This window comes from Leiobunum rupestre, chromosome 8 (assembly GCF_980474605.1).
Source record: "Leiobunum rupestre chromosome 8, qqLeiRupe1.1.hap1, whole genome shotgun sequence".
Lineage (NCBI taxonomy): Eukaryota > Metazoa > Arthropoda > Arachnida > Opiliones > Sclerosomatidae > Leiobunum > Leiobunum rupestre.
Window position 1 is genome coordinate 15,835,956 of NC_143391.1, and position 19,158 is coordinate 15,855,113.

The following is a 19,158-nucleotide window of genomic DNA, read 5'->3' on the forward strand; positions in this document are numbered from 1 at the left end:
TTCCCATCTCGGACAGCTGAAATACCCCCTTTTACCACTACAGCGCACGCACCGTCCCTGGCGTCTATTAGAGCGAGGAACGCGCTTTTTTTATTTGGACCTTCCCAAAAATAAATAAATCCCTAGTTTTTACGATTAATCTTAACGAAGAAAAATATAGTAAAGTTTTTAATTAAGCAAAATTAATCTGTGTCCTATTAATTAATCAGAGTTCGTGCTAATTATCTTAGTATTTAATTGAATATTAAGCGTATGAAGAATCCAGAAACAAAAAGATATATATTTTTCATATTTGTTTTCGGAACGTAGCGTTGCCAAGATAACGACACCGACCTAGATTATAAAAGTAAAAATTCCGATTAAATGGGAAATACGAAGATTCGTTTATTAATTCGGGGAAAATGTATACGAATGACGGCGTTACATTTATTGAATATTTAAAACAAATATCCGGAGTGGGGAGAAAATTTTCAAAAAGATTCGAGCGTGGATAATTCTAATGAATATGGAATAGGGTCCCTTATTAAGCTCCCATAGTGGCTATTAGCATTCGCGAATAATACGGAACGCGCGAGCGCGATGCGGAAAATGCAAAACGCAAAATAATATTCGAAGGAATTAGCTATTCAATGCCATTTCCAAATGGAATGTTAATGCTTTACGTAAGCGCGTTCCTCCGAGTATTGCCCGCTGCGGAAAACGGCCGCTAATTTATGGCCGAGCGAAAACGGGAATGATCGGGAGATGACCAACAGATAAACTACTTAAATATGTAAAGTGGAATTATTGCTTTTGACACGAGAGCGCCCTGACCGAGTATTGCCTTCATTAATAAGGAGTAAAATAAGGAGCTATATATTCTTTCCTCCCCAAACCTCACTCGCGTTCGCCAACGGAAGGAGGAAAGGAGAGGGTTCGGACCGGGGGGGTTGGAATGAGGTGGCTGGATTTGAATATGTCAGCGCCTCACGCGAGGGAGCGATTATCTATATGGGTGGCGCGTACAATGGCCGAGGGATTCCGACGCCACGTCCTTTCGGGAAAGCACGTGGGGGCGACCTTTGAATTACCGAAATAGAAGAGCCGTTTCGGATTTCAGCGAAACTAGGGAAGAAAGAACGCAATGTCAGACGAGTAACCCACATTCTTTTCATTCGTGCCTTCTTTCTTAACTATACATAGACACTCTCTCTCTCTAGACTGGTGCTGTCTTAATACCTCGTTAATGTATACTTCTCATGTTCCTTAATAAACGTATCGTAGTCCACTAACTCGCTATAGTCTTTATGTAATATTTACATTATTTTGCCCTTGCTTGTACTATCCGGTTATCTTAGTAGGCTAAAAATAGTCCAAGCGCCTGTAGAAGTGTTCCACACGCCACGCTTCGCTGCTCAGGATGAAGCCGACTTATAGTGTAGGTCCAGGAAACTCGTCGTCTCTCTTTTCACAGTGCCGCGGTTTTTGGCTAATGTTTTTAAAATGACCTTATAGAAATGATACAATTTATTTCTTTTCGTGACATTCCGTTCTTTTACAAAAAACCAAAGTGTTCTTTTTGAGGTTTTTTAACGGTTACTGTTTCATTTTCTAATTCGTAGGAAGGGGACGTAAGATTAGTAACTTACGTTTAAAAATAGGAGTAAATGAGGGGGCGCCACTTGATCGGCCATTACTTATAGCGCAGCGAAACGCCTTCGCCTTCTCTCTTAACTGGCGAAAATAAATTAGGTTTCGTACAAATGATGATCAAAAATAAACCGTCGGGACATTAGCCTTAATTTTCCCCTCCGGCGATCGTCGAAAGGGGGGGGCGGCACAGTCACCTAGAGAACTGTTTCTGTAGTCAAATTAATTTTGTCCCTTTTATATTCGTGGGCGAAAGCGGGAGGGGTAAACGAAAGGGCATTACTTAATTGCTTCCATAAATCGCCAGACGAAATAGCTCAGCGGTCGCGGAGGGTCGAGAAAACGCCCTTTCAACCTTGATCGTGCCCTCCCCCATTCGAAATAAAGTCCCCCGTCTTTCTTAATTACAATACTCGATCAGAAGCGGAAAAATATTTATTTTAAACTCGAAATAGGTAAAATATGCGGCTCGCAGCTGCAACCCCTGCGGAGATATTTACACTCCTTTGAGTTAAAATTACCCAAATTAAATTTCGTTTTTAATACATTTTTAACCTAATTGCGTTAATGAGTTTCATTATGAATATACGCTAATAGAATACGCTAACTAATCGTACGCCTTAAGATACACGGTTAATGTCCAAATACCGGTTAATACACGCCACGATAGCTTGATGTATTGGCTGAAGCCCGAATTACAAGGCACTGTATATATAGCCGTATAAATTCCTAATTGACTTTGTCCAAGTTCTAATACGTTAGACTTAGTTTCGGAAATACGAGCCCTAGTTGTAGTTTCTGTTATATATTAGTTGTGGTAACAAAAATAAGAAGAAAAAAATACGTTTGTCTACGAAAATTACCAGGTATGTCCGGTAGTCTATTAAGTTACTTTTTTTATCAACTGAACGCCCAGGGGTCTTTATTTAGTCCAAATCTTGTTTTTCTCCGAGAGGAACGACCAAAAAGCCAAAATCCTTCCTAAGAAATCGCGGTTCTTCATTCTGTAGCAGACTTTTTAGGCAGCTCACGATTCTGGAGGAAGTGGAAGCCGAAACTTTTTAAAACACCCGCGGCTGAAGGTCCCTCGTCCGTCAGAGCACCGGCGACCGTTTTTTCCCTACAATGGAGGAGCAATCCTGATTGTCAAACCCTCTTAGCCCGAGAATTCTTTCCAACTTCGTATATTTTATTTTTTCCGCGGTTGTATAGAAGTTTTCTATTTTATATCGTCCGGTACGTGACTTGTTAAATTACGTGATTTAGCATCGACAAAGTCAAGACGAAGGCGAAACAGATTTCAGTCTATAGAGTATGGCTATTCATTTCAATTTGAATTGGAACGCGATCTGTTTTATTTTTGTTCCGCGTTATTCTCCACCGCTACCTATTAAAAAGGCGACGTTGTAGACGAGGGTATAAGTTCTAAGCCGCGAGGATTTAGTCGGAAATTATGGTTCCTTTCATCTTTTTCTTTCTCGCGCCTTTTCGGATAGATAGGAAAATAATTTTAAATAATGACGGCTTCCCGGTTTTGCTTTTCCCGACTCTTTAGAGCTTTTAATTCCGAAATAATCCTTTGATTTATTGTTCATTTGAATGTCCGTATTTTCTTGAAAAAGAGAGAATAAATACCCACCCCCACCACCCGTTTTCCATTTACTAGGAGTTAAATTGTTACGCTGTTTTTTTTTGCCGATGCAATCGCAATTTGACGTATGGTAGTGTATGATTTTCGTCCCATTTTCGCCGCACCCCTCCCACACCGATTTTTTTTCTTTACGGCATCCCATAACCCGCTAGCTGCTATAATGTTTTTCTACTTATATTTCGTTCCGGCCCCATATTTCATTCCGTCGCGGGAAGGCTTCCCGGGCGCGGGCCCGTCTATAATCTCTCATTTTTTTAAACCAAGCTCGCGCCATATTAGGTACCGAATATAGATACAATTCAAAACTGGAATTTTATTCGCTGAACCTTGACTTCTTCGAAGGCTCTCTCTCTCCGTATGCGGGTAACAGAGGAAGGGGCTAAGATAAAGAGAGAGAGAGTGGAGGGATGAAAGTTATTTCTTCCTCTAAGCCGATTTCTTTTTTTAGGGGCTGCGGGCTCTAAGATATTCTAGACCACGCGGTCCCAGCCACCTTTCTCCATTTCGGCAATTTTTCTTTCTTCTTCATTTCGTACGCGGTAATGACTTCTTCAATAGCAGAAACGAAAATTCGAAGCGGTGGAAAATGCCGCGACTGGCTTTCGAAGCTGGAAATGCCCTGAGAAAAAGGGGCTGGGGTGTATATTACGAGGCGGATGGACTTGTAGGAATCGGAGGAGTGGCGCGTATCCCCGAAGCTATTAGAGAAGTCGCTTTTCGAAATCGCGGGCTTTGATATACGCCTTTGCCTTTGCCGAGTCGCGGATCAGCCCGGCTCCAGATCCATCCCGAACCCGAGTTGCCCATCGCAATTTTGAGAGAAGCGTCATTGGAAAGGGTCTAGTACTCCACTTTCTTAAGGGAGATATACCGTTAGAACGAAAAAGCTAAAGGCACTTAGGGAAGCCTGACATCCAGGGTGTAGACGGTACGCGTTCTTCTACTTACCTTACAGCGTGACGAGAGGTATATTTTTTCCTAGTGGGTCGGCCTTTACAAACGACGGATGGCGATTGCGCGGTGTATTTTGATTACTTTTCTAACGTTGAGGTGGGATAAAGTTTTACGAGACTTTTCAACGTTCTCTATATTATGTCTATTTTCATTTTATTCGATTTTTGTAGAGGGGGGGGGCGTACGTGTTTGGAACAGCGGCTCGTGTAATCTTTTTTACTTACATAGAGAGGAAAAGAAAAACGTCGGGAAATACCGAATTGAACTTTAATTTTAAGTTTATTTTCCCTCGACTCCGTTAAGTTTAGTAAGGCGGGAAGGTTTATTAGCGAAAGCATCGTAGCTTATGTAAAAAAGGTCTCCGGAGTCTAAACAAAGCTCTGAACTTTTAATACAGTTTCGTAGTTTTATTGGTATAAGAAACGAGGGAATTCGCATTTATTTATCTGGCATTTAATAAGTCAAGCGCGCCGCTGCTAAAACTTTACATTTCCACGAAGTTTCTCGAGCGACTCGTGTCCCGGAAGAGCGGAAGTTGGGAGCGCGGCAATTTCCGCCCGAGTCAGCCCGGGTTCATTTTTTACCAATACAGCTATATTTCTAACCGAAAGGCGAAATAAAACGCTCGCGGGCGTTGTCGGAGACCTTAGAACTGTGAAAGACCAACCGCGTGCTTTCGATTTTCCACTTCTTTCGGCTTAAGATTGTTCGTGCCGACCCGGGTGCATTGTCATAAAATCAATTTTGATCCCGCGTTTGGGTGTATATCGAAAACCGCCCTCCAGAGCCCTCGGGGCAGCCACCATCGCTGGCTTTTACGCCAACCTTGTTTGCTTATCATAAAACCTCCAGTATACCAAGATTCGACTCTTTCTATAGATTCTCTTTCTCATCCTTTCGCCTCTTGTCTTCCTCCCCGAAAAACACTCCGTACATATATCTCGTAAAGTTTTTGAAGCTCCCAGGCACAAAAAAACTCGATTTTTCCTTTTCTATTCTAACTCCCCCGCATACTTCCGGCGAGATCAATCCGCTTTATTATTGTTTCAAAAATTCGACGCCAGTGACGCTGTATTCGTTTCTTGATATACGAGTTTATCGTACGTACCGCCGGCGCGCTGTAACTGTATCATTGGAAAACGGGAAAAAATGTCTTTATACTTACGGGGTGGCTCGCCTTGCCGGTTTAAAGGGGAGTCGACCCTTAGGCCAATGATGAGGAAAATAGCGTAAAGTGGCGTACCAATTTGACCACCGACTCCGGGCAAACGAAATTGCCCAAAAAGAATCATTTTTTCTACCTTTTTCTTTTCATTCGTCGTTGGAAGGAAACCCCTTTTAGAGAGAGAGAGTCGGCCCAATATAATAATACGCTGGCCGCGCCAGTGCCTTCTCGGGTACGTTTAGTCTTTTATTCGAAGACGTTTTTCCCCTTCGCTAGGTTTTTAGTATCTTTGTAGGCCAATGTTTATCGCTCCCGCTCAATTTTGGCGAACCGGAGGAGATACGTATAGCTCGGCGAGCGTCTGATGGGCGCTGGGGGAAGACGAAAATTTCAGAAAGTTTCCACGTTCTATCGAACTTAACGAGCTGTAAGCCGGCTCGACCTATTTTCAGTTTTTTTTTGCGCCGCGAGAAACTGGTATACGTTTTATCGCAATTCCGGCAATCGCCTTTGAGCTCTTTTCGTCGCGACGTACGTAAGAAATTGTATCCCCACAATCTGTCCCGTATATTCCGCGCCACTACAACCGACTCTCGCGTTGTCTCCATCCGCGACGAGAAAGACCGAGAGCGGTGATAAACTATTTCAGCCCATCGAAACACTTTTTAGTTTCTTAACCTATTCATGGCTCCGTGGCTAAAATACTTTTCGGGTTCCTCTGGAAAATGGAAAGTCACTCGGACGCGCGGACTTTAAACACATTTTATTCGCCGAACGATAGAGTTTTCTGTCACCCCTTTTTTTTCTCTTTCCATTCCAGTATTTTTCGGTTTCGATTTGGAAAGAGAAGAGGGAGACAGGGAATGGGGGACGTAGGAAATGTAATATTTCCGAGGGCCGAACGTTCGAAACTAAAAAGCAATACGAAATCCGAGGAGCCATTTCTTTTCCACGCTATCGTTACATTAACATTTTCTTATATTTCCTATGGATTTATTCTTTTCCGTATCTTATGGGTCTCGAGCGTGGCGTATCGGGGGCGGCACCCACCCCGCGACCCTCTTTGACTCGCCATCCGAAACGGAGAGTGAGAGAACCCCTTTTTATTCTAACCAAAAAGGCTTCAAATAAAAAAAAGGCGAGCGCGATACAGCGACGGTTATAGTTGAATTGGCCTCATCACCGGATAACGCCGCTAAAGGCCAACCGAATGCTATTCTATTATTATTAAACTGTTCGGTGACGTAGTTCCCCTTTCGGCGAAGAAAAAAAGAGCCCTGGTACATTGGCGGGTGAGGCGGGTCGTCGTATAAAAATAAAAGAGATATACGTTATATCTTAGCTGGCAGTATAAAGAGGAAAGGAGCTGCCTTTTACAGTGAAGAGTGAAGCGCGGGGGCCGGGGGTTGTTTCATGGGTGAGCTGAGATAGTGACAAGCCCTTGATAGAGGAGACACCTTTCCCGCAATATTCACGCGCTCCCGAACAAGACGTTGATAAATGGGGTCGTTTTTGATGAGTTTTTGATGTCTTTAGCCCGTTTTGTTTTCGGTAGCGTATAATATTGGGCCCTCTTCGTCCGCCTCGACCCTCGCGTGCGCCCAGCCTAGCTAATGACCGCTGTTAAATTATTCGAGGGGAAATTTTGCGTCTAGCCTTAATATCCCCGAAACGCCCAGTTTTGTATTTTTTACCCATAGAGAATGAGGTGTCCCTTTACCTAGAAATTGCATTTTTTTTTGAAACGCTACGTTGCTTAGTTTAATAGCGAATGGTACTTTGTTTAATACGGACGGTTTCGTTTAAGGAATTTGAGACAACGAATTGTTAGCATACTTTTGTAATTTGTTTTCTGAAGCGAAAACTATCAGTACATTATCACCAAATTCAGGTTTGTATTACGGCGGGCGTGAGCTATTTTCTATTTTAAAATGCATCCAAGTAGCGAACTATTAAATACATTTAAGTCGGAGAAATAAATGTTACGCGATCGAAATAGAAATCTGAAAGCGAATCTACGAAACTATTTTTTCAATTTTATTCGGAACGCGACTTAATAGTCAAGTCAAATTACCATAAATCGATTCCCATTGTTACAAAATAAAACACTTTAAACAAAGTATACGTACCGGAAAGAAAATATTCATTTTATTTTTTAATACCAAATAAAAACAATGGAATTAATCCGCCTTCGCAAAAAAAAAGAGAATGGTCGAACGGCCTTCCTTGTTAGGAAGAGATTTTTCCGATCATCAAAATGTAAAGCAGAAAGAAAAAACCGATAAAATACAAAGCTAAATCGTTTTTCCCATTGTTAGCCTATCTACTCCAGACAGTATTGTTCCATTTTTTATTACGGATAAAAGTGGCATTTGAAACTCGCTTCCTTTATCGCGTGTCGAAACAATAGCCTAATTTTATGTTTGTTTTTTTTCCGCGCTTTCTTGCCGTATATCTCGCGGTGAGTACGGCCCTTTTTACCTAGTAACTCGGAAATATTATCGAACTCCAGTTTCGAATCTGGCTCTCGCTCTTAAGATGGAAATAGGTTACGATTGGAGATCTCTATTGATCTCGCTTTTTTTCCGTCGATTTTCGGAGGAGTAGAAAGCTACAGTTTATTTTTAAATAATCGAAGTGAAAAGACCAACGCTAAGAGCGGAATAAAAGCGTTGTCAATTCCGTTCTAATGGGCCTCCCATTTCGTTGTCGCCGGGTTATGGGATGTCGCTCTTTTTATCCTCGCAACCTCCCACGATCCTACCCTTCGTCGGATGGGAGTGGCGCGTTTTCCTCAACCTCGTTACTCGGTTTGCTTGGAAAAATAGTCAATTTCGATAAAAGGGGTCAAAGGATTTCGCATCCCTTTTATCATCCGCGCCTCAAAGGAAAATCTAACGGACTCTTTATTGTTTATTGCCGTGTTGCACGAACAAAAGCGGATTTCTCGGGATGAGGCGAAAAATATATATAAATCGCGGATGTAAGAATGGAAAAGGACGCTTTACCGGGGACCTAGACGGGGAGTTGGGGGGGGGGGGAGGAAACGTTTCTGTAAAAAAAATCTTTCGTTTCTTACAATTCAATTTGAACTCCATTTCACTTTTTTATAAAGCGATTTATCTCTCTAATATATCTTTGTTTTTTATCTCTTTTTTCCCTCGTCCTTTTGCGTCCTGTTTCGCTTTCTCTCTTCCTTCGCTCCAACGTGCTCCGTGCGCTCCGGGCATCGCTGGGAAGGTGCTTTCGGGTTACGGCTCGTGTCACTCCACATTCCGGAGACGGTGTCCCTGGGCCAAATCGTCAGGATGTCGTGTTCTTACGACCTGGAAAACGACGAACTCTATTCCATTAAGTGGTACCGTGACGAGGTGGAGTTCTACCGGTTCGTTCCCATCGACCGTCCACCGTCACAGTTCTTCCCTTTGGAAGGCATCGACATCGATGTTAGTCACCATCGCAACCCCCCAAACCACTTATACCCCTCCCTAAATCTCCCATCTTCCTTATCCCCCCCCCCGCGTTCGCCTTTTTTTAAGAAACGAAATGAAAAATAAATGTTCTCCTTTGCTACCATTTCCTTTCTTTTGTTTTATTTAACACGTAGACGACAAATCGTAATACATCGCGCGTTATTAAATTTGTTTCCGCAGCACCCTTTGGCTGCTTGTAATCTTTTTATACTTTGTCGCGCTCTTTAAGTCGAAAAAGAATCATGTCGAAAGCGATTGACGATTTATCCGATATTTATTGACATTCGAATTATTGGTGATAGATTCTATTTCGTGTTTCCATCTTTGTTTACACGATTTATTTACAGGGAGAAAGATCTCTAAATGGAACAGTCGTGATACGAGACGTCAATATGGATACGAGTGGTCTTTATCGCTGCGAAGTGTCCGCCGACGCCCCTTCCTTCCAGACGGTTTCGGCCGAAGCGATTGTCAACGTTCAAGGTAAAGAATCCGTCTCTTTCACTGCTCGCCTTTTTTTCACGTTCACGCTTAGATTTATGACACGGTTTCTCTTCACTAACGGTACGGACTCTTTGCACGAAGTCTGTCGTGGCTAGAAATTTACGCGTGCGGTGAAGTATGTTTTTGCTCGCTTCATTTGAATAGTATTTGTCAAGTCCTCGTCCCTCGGTCGCGTGCACGAACGAGGCTGACTGGCTTTCAAGCTTATTTTATCGCTTCCTATTTGGACTTTTGATATTTTCCTTTCGCGTATACTTTTGATCAATTTGAATTTTATTTTCGAGATACGAATGCGAAAGGTAGTTTGTAGTAGGCATCGCATCCTCCCAAGCATCCATTATTTTTTGCAGATCGCGGTATTGAATTTTCATTTGTTCCCATTCTCGTTCGACGATAGTCGATTTCTTTAGAATCAAATCGCGTTCGACTGAAAATCGCTTTTTACGAAATGGTTAGCGTAGAATGTACCCTTTCCCAGACCTTGAAATTGGCGATTGTCCGCGTCGCGTCGCTATCTTTTGCACCGTGTTGTTGTTGGCACGCAGTCACCGAAACTCTGCCTGTGTTTATCGACTCGTTGTCCATTCTTATCTGGATTTGGAGCTTTTTCCGAAGCGTAGCCGGGAAAGCCACCAAGCGCGTAATGGCGTCTGTTTTTCTCTCTTTGCACAGAGGTATCGGACGGGCAAGGCGGATTCTCTTCCTCCTCCTATCCTCTCCTAATCTCGACTCTCTTCCTTATGTGGACGTCTCTTTTCGTTCGCCCTTTCTGAGCTAAACAAAACATTTTACCGCTGTGTGTTGTTACCAAAAAAAAAAGAAGGAATAAAAAGCCTTTTCGTTTTCCGTTTGGCAGTTTTCGAATTATAAGCAACAAAAAAAAATCGGGGTCTGAGGGTTGATATCAAAGCCGTGTGCCTTGCGAAAAAAAAATGAGTTCTGTTACTCTTTAATTTTCACGAACGAAATCTCCTCTCTCCTATATAGTTTCCTTTCTCCCATCCATATCTTTCATTTCGTATTCTCTTTCTCTTCCGTTTTAAAACTCTCGGCTTATCTTTACCCTCTCACTTTTCCGAAATTTCCATTCTCTAGAGTCGGAGAAAATAGAATAGCTCGTGTAGGCCTGACGGATCCTCTCTTTTTTCACTTTATAATTTGGCGAACCCTCCCGCCCGTTCTCCGCGGAATGCTTATCTCCATTTCATCCTCGTATTCTAACGGGAATAACGTACAGATTGCGTTTATGAATTAATCAGTTCATTTTCTTTCTCCTGGAGGGCGCTCCCCACCTTACTTCTCCCGCCGATTTAGGTTTTCGATGCCAACGCCCATCGAGCAATCTTTTCCGATTTGCTTTTTCCGTTTTTGCGCTTCGAAATTTCTTTTCGTTTTCTTTGTATCAGCTCGCGCTCAGGATGGAGTATACATCTATATAAAAAGAAATAATAATAATGGAAAGAAAGAACTCTAACTAAAAGAAGACTCAATAATCTGCTCCCTAGTTGTGTATTTGTGTTCGTCCATGTGTGCGTGGCCGATGCGATAATTAAGGAAATTATTTAAAAAAAACTAAAACTTTGTGTACATAAAATGAGGAAAAAAATCAAGTTTATTTAAAAAAAATTAATGGGTAACAGTGTTTATAAAATAAAGTTTATTTTAAGAATTGTTTTTCGATGGAGCTTCGGTGGAGAGATAAACAAATATGGACAATTTAAAATAATAATAATAATAATGAAGGTTCCGAATCACCACGTGGCTCAAATATAAACAAATGAAAGTCATTAAAATATTTAAACAGTTGAAAATAACGTTATCATTTTGGGTTCTGTCGTTGGCTTAACACATATCACACTAAAACTAATACTAATATTTCCAATAATTTCTGACCTTTTTCTCTTTAAACAAGATATTTTTGCGTTTAGAAGAACATCACCTACGTGTCCATTCTAAATCACTCTGGATTTAAAAATGTACTTGGCTTTAAAACTAACCGACCCAGGGTGACCAGGGAAAGGCTTGGCAAATTTTATAGGAAAAATAGGAATTTTAGAGGCGAATTATAGGAAAATATAGGAATATAAATAAGCGAATTATAGGAAAATATATTAAACTAAATAGGAAAATATAGGAAAATAATAATGTAATTATTGCATATCGGTATACTTTGACTCGAATCACCTAGAATACTGAGAATTTTTTGAACACTCATTTTTAAAAGATCGTGAAATTATAGGAAAATATGGGAAAATGGGTGAAAATAAAGGAATTTATAGGAAAGCATTAAAAATATAGGAAAATATAGGAAATATAGGAAGTCTGGTCACCCTGCCGACCTCATAATCTTGACTATTAGTTTTTGCAACTCGGGTTTATTTTCTCGAAAACCTTTCCTTTTCACGTCTTAGCGGCTCTATAAAGCAAAGCACCGAAGGTCCAGTCCCATTAATGGGTTATTGCCGAGTAATTGAGCAATTTTGCGGTAAAACGCTCTTCGATAGCTTTCCGTATAAAGCCAAAAACCTTTCTCTTTGTTCCTTTATTTGTCCGTTGATCTGTATCCCACATATAGGGTGTAACGAATCGCCCTGGCCCGCGATAGCACCTGAAAAATCTAGAAGGGGTGGCGACATCCTTTTCTTTTCCTCGTTCTCAGACTCTCTCTAAATTGACACGCTTTCGGGTAAGACCAAATCCTACCGAAGAAGACGCCGGGCTAAGGTTTGATGTTGCCAAAATTGGCAAAATTTCCGGTCACGCAGACTCGAAGAAGAAATCCGGGAGTCCCTTCTCCAATAACGCCGCCTCTTTCTCTTTGGCGTCTCTCTGCCCAAAAATATAAATTTCCGGATATAACGAAATAATGCAGCGTCAAGTCCGAAAGAGAAGAGCGAAAGATGTGTTTACTTCTGTAGTTGCGGAGGACACGCCGCTAGGATATTAAGTATATCAGGCCAAAGACCAAAATATCTAAAATAACATTCGATCTTTCCGGAGAGGGCGAGCGCCTGGATCTTGAAAGAATGGCCAACGTAGTCCGCTCTCTCACGCTTCGCTACAAACGAACGCTAGCGAGGAAAAAGGTTTCGGCCTCCAAAAAGGAAACAGATACGAGATCCATTAGTTCACTTTGCTCCGACCGAATATACGGGAGCCCCTTATCGTATCTAAAGTTTTTCTGGCTAGTTTTGTCTTTGACCCGTGAGCGGCGAATGAGCCGCTAAAAGAAGAAATAAGGGAGGAAGGTCTAAAAACAAAAACATCAAATGAAAGTGTTCAGTTAGTTTTGGCGCATTCCTTCACTCCTAGGGGTCGCGGCGTGCGACATTTTCCAAGACACGGATATATACGAGACGGCTTTTCAAAATAAGATGGCATTATCAGCAACACGTACAACTCGGGTCGTAATAAAGAAACCTTCTTTCCTTCACTCTCTCGTGGATGTCACCGCTGATCCCTTTCCTATTGGTATAGTCGCGAACCGACCGTATCATTCGACGTATACGTTGACAATCGACGGAGGAAAGTACGGGAGATTTAGGGTTAGGATAGCCAGTCGTTTTAGCCAAAGCCTTCAATCTCTTGGCCAGTTGGAACATAAATACGGTTCGATTTTCTTATTCCGCGTTTGTAGATCGTGACATTTCGCGAATAACGTACGGATATACCGAATATGTAGATTCGACCTCGAGAGTTAATACGCGTGCAATAAGAGGGAAGTGCCCACTATACACTGTTTATTCTCCGTGGTTGGTTCGCCCATAACGCAATTAAATGGCCACGAATCGGTCGCTGAATTTCAAATCCCTCTTGGAGGAAGGCCGTGTTTCGATTACTATTAGCTCTCGCATTTTCGGTTTAGAGAATATAGGTACCTATCCTACGAATCGGAAAACATAATGTCTGATGATGAGAGCCAGTATATCGCGCGGTCACCACTCGACGGCGCTGAACAAGCCGGGAGTTTAGTCACGCGTATAGTGTTGCGAGATCTCCGCATCCTTAATGAAGTGTAATATTTACAATACGCAGGCACGGACTGTGGGTCCTCTAATATCGGAAATTGAGTCCCATATGGCGTGTTTCAATCACTTCCGATTCGCGCGCTCTCGCTCCTAACGTTAACTCTATTTGAACCTTCACTCGCTCGATGGAAAGCTTCAAAGAGCGTCTATAGCGCTTAGTCCTTCTCATAAATCCCCAGCTCTACGATCGCCCAGTAGGCAAAATGAACCCTGGTAGTTAACCTCTTCCTGTACACTGATGTAACGCGAGTTGAACACTTCTACACGCGTTTAAATTCTACTATTTTAAATTTTTTAAACCTTTATGTAGCATTTTAAAATCATAATTTTTATTATATTGTTAAAAAAAGTATTAGTTAAATCATGGATAGTAGATTTTAGAGGATCGGTAAAAAGCGTGGTTTTTAGCCCCCGTAAACCAATCACACTAAGGGAGTCGGCCAAGGTTATTTGAAAAAAAAAACAAGTATCGCTAAGAGTGGATGATACTGTTCGACAAAAGAACAAAGATAAACACGAAGTACATTTTTACGCCAAAAGGTATTTTTTCACGTTTTTATAGATTAAATATGATATACTAAATATCAGTTGAGAAGTTTTTATTGAATTAAAAAACCCAAAATTAAAAATTACTGAAATATAAAGTGCAAAAAATTACGTAACAATATCAACCGCATTAGGTTGCCATTTTGGGCGCTTTGAATCGTGTATCGGCCGGCAGACCGTATACGCCAACACTCCAAACTTTTCTTGAAGTAATTAGCGCCTGCGACGGCATACGCGAAGTTCGATTGAAAATGTGGCCGTGAAGAGTATAAGTATTATGGTCCCTAATTGTTTGAACAACGAGTACAGAAATTGGTTTTCCTCGCTGTTGGATACCAATAAATCGAGGGCTTCGATTATTCGAAGCCGCCCTGGCCACGCATCCGGCTTTTGTCGGATTCGCTTTGAATTGGTGGCTGGAGACAGAGACGCGGCTCCGTTAGTATTACGGGACACACAAAAGGCGCAAAATCCCAGCGTCAAATTCTTTTACCGAAACTCGGTAGTTTAAAATGAAAAAAAAATAAAGTTTTTAAATCGTTTGAAAAACCGCGCGCTGTCTGCTTTTATAGGATTTCCGAGGCTAAAAGTATAAAGCTCTAAACGGATAAAAAAACGGAGTAGAGAGAGGTCTGGCTGTGGGGCGGCGGCTCGTTGGACTATTGGCGGGTTTATTTTGCATTTTCTTTTATACCGCTTTTTCTCTTTCTCGGAAAACCCTGAAAAATTCATTAGACTGAAAAATTCGTGCCCATCTATTATAGACTAGGGTCGTAAAAGAAAAAGCAAAACCTGCCCGAAATTTATTTCTTTTCGGTTAATTTTGTTTCTTTCGCGGGGATAGAATAGAGAACTTGAATAGCGCAAAGAGAAGAAAAAAATTATATGGTCGGTGAGAAAAAAAATATAGAGACGAAGGCGTGGATCCCGCCACACACACTCTAACGTCGACGTTACCTTTTATTGCGCTTTTTCTTAGTAGGGGGAGGCGCTCATTCCCTCTCCCCGAGTACACATTGTACAATCTCTAAAGCCACGCAATAAAAAAGACTGGCACTCTCTCACAAACAGACGCGCGGGCGCAAACGGAGAGAAAGTGTAGGGATAGATTCGAAATAAGGGTCGAAAAAAGAAAAGCTAAAAATGTGTCTCTGGGGTGGAATAAAGGACTGGCTGGTGTCGGCAAAAATTCGCATATTTATCTTCCGGTCAATTACGCTAAAAGCGTTTGGCTCCTATCAAAGAGGTTAGCGGATCCCCTTTCTGACACTCGAGAGCGGGCCGCCCGCGCATTAAGGCAGCCACTTTTAAGAAAAGTCCGCCGGCCTCTCGCACCCTTTTACGACTTGAGGAGCGAGAGGATGCGTCGATCCGCGAGCCCAGGATGGAAACGGAGATAGCGGCTCTCCACTCCACTCCGTCGAGGGGAGAACCTTCTTCCGTCGAACGATTATTTAGGTAAATGCCTTTCCGACGCTTGTTTCCATATAGCGACGTCTATCTTCTTAAGCAGTTAGGGACAAAGCGCGTTTAATAGGCTTTCTCATAAGCGCTTAGCTTTTAAGAAATACCACTCTACCCTAGTCGATAGCCGACTATTTTTTCTCGCGGTAGTCCTCGTCTCTTAATACCCGTTTTCCCTATCTCGCTCGGTAAATAAATTAAGAAGTCGGTCATTTTCTTAATAGATGATTATGGACTTAAAAGGCCTCTTAAGCGAATCTTCCGCGGGCTTAATGATTGTTTATTTCGATTTAAACTTTTACGTCATTTTCCAGGCGAGGGGGGGGGAGAGTTTATTGGATTAGGCGATGGGGATTATAACTTGGCAAGAAACGAAACGAAGGTCGTACCTCGGTTAGACACCGTATATAAATTAAGGAAATTTTTAAAATTAAGTCTCCCAGTCTGGTTCTAATAAGCGGAGGACCCTGTCACGATGTATAGCGAAGAAGGCGGGCTCGCGACGGAGAATAAGGCAACATGTTCCGCGAAGAAAAGCCTTCATTAGGAGGAATTGATCCGTGAAATGAAGATGCTGTCTCCGAAGAGAAAAGAGAGCCGCTCGCGAGCGTGACGACAAAAGGAAGCGCTTCTCCGACACCGGAGCTTTAAAATAATTAACTTTTAAAACTAGCCAGGGACGAAACTCGCGGGGGCTCCTTATCAATTGTTATACGCCCGGAATTTTAAACTTTTTCTTCACTTCCATCCAGCCATTTACGCCTGGTATGACGGGTCCTCATTTACCTACGGGGAACAACTATAGCTAAGGCCTTTAACCGTAGAGAGTATACTAAATTGAAAGATGAAAAAATAGAGCCTTTAGAGCGAGACCTTAGGCTTGTTTGGGTTTTCCCTCTTCTTTGAAATATAGGTTTGCGGAGCGATTTAAAATTGGCCCTCCTTTTCTTTTCGCAATTATCCGCCTTTGATTGATCCGTCAATTCCTGGGGGCGTTTGCCGATGGAAACTCGCGCCGAGGCCTAAAGGATTTTACAAATAAAAGAAGCTTTTTCTTTTTATTTGTAACGGAACGTGATGTTTATCCCAAGGACTTTAGCGCCGCGGCCGTTCTTGTACCCGTTACGTTTTTTTTTTCAGGTTGGAGCGTGTATAAAAAAGCCACATTCCAAAGGAAAGAAAGAAAACGCGGGGATCAGCTAAAGCCAAAAATTTCTTGGTCGTTTGATTTGTCTTCGATAGGTTTTCGATGTAGCCGTGGAAAAGAGGGGAGGATGATTGTACTGGCGGCGTGTTCCGGCACCGCTACTCTAATAGCCCTTTGATCCGGCGAAAGACATTCTCCTTTACTCGCGCTCTTTTAAGAAGCGGGGAAATAACGGAGCCGCGCGAAGGGAGATCTGAGGGGGAAGGGGTTCGGGTTTTTGACAAAGGGGAGCCTAGACTAAAGGCTTCTTTCATAGAGGAAACAGTCGTTAACCGTAAAGACCATAACAACCATACTTCATTTAGCCCGAGCCCCTTTTTATCGCGAGGCGCTTTCCTTACCAAGGAGTCTCTACGCTACGTGGACTTGTATAGTCGAAGGTCTTTCGGTAGCGATCGCTCTGTTCTTCGTATATTGGTGGGCGTTCTTCGGCCATTAGGCTTGCCTTCTTTTCTCTTTGCTGACTAATGCCACGTCGGGGACAAAGGGGTCCCGCCGCCGCCGCCAAGACACGTGACGTCCGGGACCAAACTGAGACCGCCTTCTAAAGACTCCGCGAGGGAAAAGACACTATACTGGAAGAAAAAAAAACGAAGATATCAAAGTTCGATCTTTTTCCAAGCTGGAAAACATCTCTAAGGATCTTCGTATTTTTAAACTCCTCCTTTCTCCGCGTTTCTTTGTTAAGTCTCCGAAATTTTCTCTATAGAAAAACCCGCGGATTACAGCGAGAAATGACGCTACAAATCGTGACGCGGAGGGCGAGTCGCACCAATGCAGTCGTATAGGCCAATACCCCAATTCTATACGCTTCGTAAATCGTAAATATAACTATTTGCTTTTCCCTGGAGGACCTAATGAAATGATAGACATTTTCATTTGAGAATGAATTACTTCAAAAGACATTATCGTAAATCATCCGCTCTTTCATTTAATAAACGATGTGGTTTTAGGTCCTCAATTAAAAAAGGACTAGACGTATCTCCAGTTAATTTCCAGATATTTAACGTTACATTTGGTAGCTTCAATTAGAGAATCCTCGGGATACGAGACAAACGAGATGATGATTTTTGCTTTCTCGACTCCGAACGACTAAGCCAGTCTGGCTCGGTGCCAATATTAATAAATGTAATATTTATTCTCGGAGCAACACGTCAAGTAATTCATTCTGTCGTTTCCGCGTCCATTTGCGAAGGTCTTCCCGCGGCCGGCGAAAGAAGAAAAACGCGCCGGACATACGCGTTGTCACCCCTACTCCGTGTTTGCCCACCAAGAAACAATAGCCCTTGTCCGCAGCCTTTATTCTCCGTATGACCCCTATTTTTTCTGATATTTTTGTCCCAGCGCGCCATCTCGCTCTTCTCTGTTGGGATTTTGGCTCTGGCTTCTTCTCTCTCTTTTTGTCATACGGAGACCTAATGGCTATTCCGGAAATGCTTACAGAGCGTGTTATAGGTTGCGTTCGCTCGTATTACGGGCGCGTTTAGTCTGCTGGAAAGATTTTCTACCGAGTATTGTAGTATTGTACGCGTCTAAAAAGAGAGGGGATATTTCGCTGTCTCGCTTCGATGCCGTGATGTTATATTTACGTTCGGGACACTCGCGTGTATCAGCATTTGCAATTTCGTGGGTATTGCCATTTCTCTTTATATCCTTCGGCGTCGCGATGGTACTAGGGGAAAAATCAAGAGTAGTAATTTGACTGGTAGCGGACGGTGTATATATATTTTATTTCGCCAAAAGTGGTGTGGTGGTGGTGGAGGTAAAGAAATTTCCGGGAGGTGTTTGGAGGACGCTTGTAAAGTTTGAATTTCTAATGGCTATCGCTATACTATATAGACGTTCCCTCGAAGCCCGCTCAATTTTGGAAAGTGCTTTGTATCGTAGGGTTGGAGGTCTCCACTGGTCCTTCTCGTTGTTGCGTAGCTTCAATCTTTTTCTCGCGTTTCTGAGTTCTCCCGTAAAACTATTTTCTCGGAATACATTAGGATGTGGAGCTACCGAGGCTGATTTTACGAATTTTCCAACCAAAACTTATAGAAAATATAATATTCTAATGGCATTGTTTTCCACGCTGTAGGATCGGTACGAAATTTTACCCCGCCTCGCGGAAATTCTATTTTACCTACACGAACTGGTTTTAGTTTGGTGTTTTTTCTATACTTTAAAAGCCTAGATGGCACCATTAATGTTTAAACTTTTGATTAAATATCATGTTTATCAATATTTACGAAAGCAAATTACATTCTTCAGTTTACATTGCGCCAACTCGAGAAGCTTGTAAGTTGCTGGATTTCCATCCGCTCAGCAGATGCTTGGTGTTTTAAAACAAGAAATCGGATTATGAACTTCTCGCGTTGGCCGCTACGTGGCGCTATGTAAACTTAATTGGATAATTAAATTTTAAGACTCCCTTTTGTAAATTAAATCTGAAGCCTATATTAACCTTACCATACTAATCTAATATTGTTTGACAAAACATTGAAAGTTGTCTAGAATAAAATAATAACATTTTAATTTGTTTTTGTTATTCTAAT

General features: G+C 42.1%; 1 protein-coding gene across 1 annotated transcript in view; it reads left to right on the forward strand.

The window, feature by feature from the left end:
* The window catches only part of LOC149932480 (uncharacterized), a 34,666-nt gene extending 23,549 nt beyond the window's left edge, over window positions 1-11,117 (forward strand). Inside the window, exons 2-4 of the mRNA XM_090156496.1 lie at window positions 8,640-8,845; window positions 9,220-9,355; window positions 10,049-11,117. Coding sequence (XP_090012622.1) covers window positions 8,640-8,845; window positions 9,220-9,355; window positions 10,049-10,149 — 443 coding nt within the window. The 3' untranslated portion in view covers window positions 10,150-11,117. The remainder of the gene's footprint in view (window positions 1-8,639; window positions 8,846-9,219; window positions 9,356-10,048) is intronic.
* Window positions 11,118-19,158: the final 8,041 nt, after the last annotated feature.